Below are 4977 nucleotides of genomic sequence, written 5' to 3'. Positions count from 1 at the left end.
GATGGTGGAGGAGCAGGAGAAACTGCAGCTTGCCCTGTTCTCCAGTTCCTTCTAGCCCCTCCCACGTTTTCTTGAACTCACTGATCTAGTGGGTGAGTGTGGGGGAACAGACCTAAGGATGCTGGGTGTGGGGCTCAGCACTACCAGGGCAGGACAGGGATCACAGAGTTTTCTGTCTGGTTGAAGAGTTTGGATTTTTCCTCTAGGCACTCAGAAGCGATGGCTGTATTTGAAGTAGGCACGAGGTGCCCATCTTTTCTCTTCTAAAATCTCACCTTGAAAGCCAGCATTAGAATGGAGTGACTGCAAGGCTACTGCAATAGTCCAGACAAGGGTTGATAAGGGCCTAGCCTAGGCCAGGTACAGTCGAGAGAAGGGCCAGCGCTGAGGGATACTTGAGGTAGTATTGACAGGATGTGATAATTAAGGGATAGAGACAACATCGGATTTTTAGCCCAGCTGAGTGGGTAGCTGTGGGCCTTCGCTGAACTTGAGCATACGTGTGGTCAAGTGAATAGTCACAAGCCAAAGTTTGGGACAGTCTTTATTGGAGCTTGGAATGTCAGCAATTCACCTTAGTCCGAGGCAGACTGTGTGAAAATGAGCAGCAACAGTGTGGACACCCGGGTCCGGGCTACATTAGGAATCCTGCTCGCCTGCAAGCAGTACACGGGCACACACGCACACGCGCACGCGCACGCGCATGCGCACACGCACACTTCTACACAAACTTACACTCACGCGTGCTCACTCACTCCGGGTGGGTCTGAGGCCAGGCGCGCTGCCTGCTCAGTCTGCTCCCCGCCACTTGGAGAGGCCTTATCTGCTCTGGGGGGGATCCCGAAGGAAAGCACTTGAGGACCAGGGCTGAAGGAGCTGGAAGCTGCAGGTGTTTTGACATTTGGGAAAAGGGGATCCAGGAGGATGGGAGAGATTGCCAGGGACCAAGCAAAAGAAGCCCCGCTGGGCCAGGGAAGCGGGAGGGGGCGGGGGATGCTGGAGAGGGGCTTGGGAGGGACCGGGTGGAAGAAAAGACTATCTCCTCTCCTTCCCTCACCCCATCCACACAGCTGGGGCCAGAGCCCTGGGCATAGGAAGCCTGGGGAGCATCAAGGGGTCCCCTGTGTCTTAGGAAGGCACTGAAATGGGGAGCAGATACTGGAGAGCTTGGAATCTCCCCCAAGTCCCCCAAGGGGGAAGGAAGAGGGTGAAAGAGCAAGAAGGGTCTTACATGCCGGTTCTGGGGGCAACAAGACTGGGGAAGCACGAATCCTGCTTCTCACCCCAAACACAGGGTGGGTGATGTGCTGAGATGCAGCCCCTCTGGCCGGCAGAGAGGAAAGGGCTAGAGCCAGGGTTGCCCCTCTGGTCCTCAGGGCAGTACGTGGGGGAGCCTGGCCTCACCCGTGTGTGTCCATGGCGGGGGTGGAGGCAGGATGGAGGAACCAGAGCTTCCTGCCCCCGGGGCCAGGGCTACCAGAGCACAGCCCCATCCAGATTCCCGTAGCCTGGCTCTGCCCGCAGCCGCCAGTACGTGTTGTTAGTCACCCACCACTCCTTCCCGCTGCCATCTGTCTGCCGCCTGAGGGAAGAGAACCATGGAGGGAGAAGGGTGAACATCCAGAATTAAGGCTGATCGGGAGATGCCACCTCCTGCTGCTGGCCTCACTCAAAGCAGGAAGGGTGCAGCGGGGAGGCAAAGTGGGGGACCTGGATTGCAGAGCCCCAGGGCGAGGGCAAAGGCACCTGAAGAAGCGAGCCTGGTGGATGATATTGTTCTCCTCCATCACTTTGCGCCTGTCTCGCTGAAGCTGCTCGATCCTTCTCTTCTGGGCCTCAGCAGCCTGTATGTTCCCCTCCTCCAGGTACCTGAGCATCCAGACGGCTGTCAGCGGCATTGCCCCCTCAGGGGGCCTCCAAATCCAAGGCCTCTGTCCCCTGCCCAGCTCTGCCCCCAAACATGCCCCGTTTCCCTGAGGCAATTCAAGGAAGGAAGAACACAGTCCCAGCTCTACACAGAAACCCACATAGGGGAGGAGCCTGGCGGTTCTAGGGCAGCGCCCGCCTGACACTGACCTCTGGTCTGGCCGGAGCCGCGTGTCTGTAGAAGGCAGGGACCGTTTCAGCTCTGCCGTCAGCTCATTCAGCTCCAAGGCAAACTGAGTGAAGCCGAAGTTTCGCTCATAGTCTGGGGGCATTGAGTCTGGGGGGAAGGCAGGGGCTGGGGCAGGTGGACTGTGCTGCAGCCGCCCTCAGCCTGCCCAGCCCTCCCTGACCACCCCACTTACTGGGTCTCCAGATGCACTGACCGCCGGGTGGGGGTCCCCGGTACAGCCCCTCATTCCACTTCCCGAAGAGACGGTGGAGGACACGGCCGCTCCGGCTGAACACAGCACCCTGCACCTCGTGGATGTTGGAGCTCCAGTATTTGGCCTGTGGTGGGGGTGGGGACAGGGAGCTTAGGGAGGTGTCCCCTCCCCTTCCCCAAGATGAGCTGCCAGGGGTGGCTGGGCAGGGTCAGGGAGCCATGCCCACCTTGCAGAAGGTGATCTTGCAGTGGCAGGAGCTGTCCTGTGTGTTCCGGATGAGCACCTCCCCATAGTGCTCGATCCAGCGCTGGCCACTCAGGATGTTGTGAATGCAGGATGTCACCTTGTTCCATTCAAAGTGGTCCCCAAACCTGAGAGAGACAGAGCACGGGAGGGCAGCTGGCTGGCCCCGGGGAACAAGTCCAACCCTGAGCCAGAGAGTGCCTATCTCCCTGGCACAGGTCACCGTGGATCTGTGGAAGGCACCCTGGGGTCCTGGTTCTGGCTCTACTGTGAAGGGTGACATATCATATTTATAAAGCAGAGCAGCCTTCCCAGAAAGTATTCAACTAATGCATCTCCATTCTTCAATCATGCTCCTAAGTGCCTAAGTCATGGGGGTAAAAACACAAACAGGGCCCATGCCAGGGACGGTGGTAGGTCTGTTCTATGACCCTGTTTACTCCCCACTTCTACCGTGTTATTCATTACTCTTATTTTATAGAAGAGCAAACTTGAGGATCTGAGGCATCAAGTTTTTTTGTTGCCTGCATAGCTTTTTTTTTTTTTTTTAAATTGGGGAATTGGGGGATGGGAACAGACAAGTTGCTGTCCTTTAGTTCTTCAGTCTAGTTGTGGAGGACGTTGCTTCACTGGCCCAAGTTGGCACCACCTGCATAGCTTTTAAGTAGCAGAGCCAGGACTCCCAGCCAGGACTTTTGACCCCAAAGCCTAGGCTCTCCCTGACCCCTGCGCTGGCCTCTGGCTAACTACTGGACCATGCTGGGTAAGCCCCTCTTGTCTGGCTGCAGTCCCCACCTGTAAAGTGAGCTGGATGAAGTGGTTTGTGACCAGTCCTGAGATCAATTTAGGTTTCTGTGTGTGTGTGTGTGTGTGTGTGTGTGTGTGTGTACACACGCACGCTGGCATGAAGTCTCAAATGCATTTCTTACTGTGAGCCATGGTCAAAAAAGTGTGAAAGCCACTGCATCAGATGACCTCATTGAGCCCTTCCAGCTCTACCATGCTAAGATTTTTCACCTTTCTTTATTGGCAACTGCTGCAAATACAGGTGCAAAATGTGCAGACACTGCCCCACTCCAAGCAGCTTCAGGCCAGACTTTCTATCCTATCCCTCCCACCTCCCCATCCCAGCCTGGGGGATGGCCTACAGACTGGGCCTGAGGGCTGAGCACTTAGGAACACTCACCTGGGAAGGCTGACATTGACCGTTCCCACAGGCACAATCTCCAGGGATTTGCCCCAGAACTTGTTCTTCCACTTCATGTCTGGAGTTAGGTTGGGAGGGAGAGGGACAGCAGAGATAAGACCAGAAAGTGTTCCAGCCCCTCCCCCACCTGCCCTTCACCCCCAGGCCCACCCCACCATGACCCTACCTCACCTTGCCAGAAGATGAAGTTCTCAGACTCCGCATGGCACGCCGAGATGGGGGGGTGGTGGGAGACCTTGGTGAGTAAGGAAGTTCTCTTGAGGCTGCCCTTTACGGACCATGAGGTCTGCTCCTGACCCCAGGGCCCCCCAAAGTCCCTTACCTCCAGCCCCAGCTCACCCAAGAACCAGAAGATCAGTTAGTTACAGGTCTGTTGTCCCTGTCATCCTTGGCCACCACCCAAATTCCATCATTCTCTCTTTTTGCACAAGGCCCACAGGTTCTCCCTTCTCGCTCGCTCCTCTCTAGAGCCCTCCTTGCCACCCTTGTCTATGGTGCCTTCCAGAACCCCTGCTCAAGCCTATAAAGTCCTCTAGCAGTGACAGGTGCGGGGCCTCCACGGTGCCCTTGCCTGAAAGCCAACCCTCCCATGAGGACTCTGTTTCCTCACCTTCTTCCCCAAAGCTGATCATCACCCTGCAACCTCCGCACTACGCCATTGGAAAACACTGGCCTTGTGCTCTTTGGAACGAACAGCTCCACATTTGGACTCCTGAACTGTACCCCACCGGCCTGCCTGCCTTGCCTCTTTTCCCAATCCCTGTTGCCCGTGGCTCCTGCCAAGACTTCTGGCTGCTCTGCTTTGCCGTGGCCTATTACCGGCTTCCTCGCCTTCCCACCCAGGTGAGGCTGCTCAGTCACTTCCAGCGCTCTCCCCTAGCACCCTCACCAGCCTGCTGCCACCACCTGCCACAACTCCCAGCACCAACTGGCCTTCTCCACGCTCCCCCAACTCCATGCTCTTCAGAACCCCCCCCCCCCATCTCTCCATGTAACAGACACAGCACACACTGGGAAACTTCTCATTCTACATCATGTCTCTACTGGGCCCGCAACATCAACTATAATCCTCCTCTGAGGGCCTATACCCAAGCCATCCTCTTCAAACAAAATTTACCCCCCCACAATCAGAGGGAGAACAGAGGCCAACTCCTTCCATCAATTTATGGGCTCCACCCCGACCCGTTGCCAGGCGAGGGCCCCCACCTCCCCCATGCT

General features: G+C 56.7%; 1 protein-coding gene across 9 annotated transcripts in view; it reads right to left on the bottom strand.

Annotated features, from left to right (window-relative positions):
- Window positions 1-536: 536 nt before the first annotated feature.
- The window catches only part of OSBPL7 (oxysterol binding protein like 7), a 14491-nt gene continuing 10050 nt past the window's right edge, over window positions 537-4977 (bottom strand). For 3 of the 9 annotated variants that reach the window (XM_019638888.1, XM_019638886.1, XM_019638889.1), the window contains exons 17-23: window positions 3931-3994; window positions 3739-3817; window positions 2536-2680; window positions 2289-2433; window positions 2077-2221; window positions 1747-1869; window positions 537-1582 (exon numbers count right to left, since the gene is read on the bottom strand). In XM_019638888.1, the coding sequence (XP_019494433.1) occupies window positions 1474-1582; window positions 1747-1869; window positions 2077-2221; window positions 2289-2433; window positions 2536-2680; window positions 3739-3817; window positions 3931-3994 (810 nt within the window). In that variant the 3' untranslated portion in view covers window positions 537-1473. Of the gene's footprint in view, window positions 1583-1746; window positions 1870-2076; window positions 2222-2288; window positions 2459-2535; window positions 2681-3738; window positions 3818-3930; window positions 3995-4977 lie in introns of those variants that run through there. The other 6 variants (XM_019638890.1, XM_019638887.1, XR_002123568.1 and 3 more) reach the window with 5 other exon arrangements.

Source organism: Hipposideros armiger, unplaced genomic scaffold (genome assembly GCF_001890085.2).
Source record: "Hipposideros armiger isolate ML-2016 unplaced genomic scaffold, ASM189008v1 scaffold_40, whole genome shotgun sequence".
Taxonomy (NCBI): domain Eukaryota; kingdom Metazoa; phylum Chordata; class Mammalia; order Chiroptera; family Hipposideridae; genus Hipposideros; species Hipposideros armiger.
Note: the sequence above shows the minus strand (reverse complement) of the source record. Positions and strands in the feature narration are given on the sequence as shown.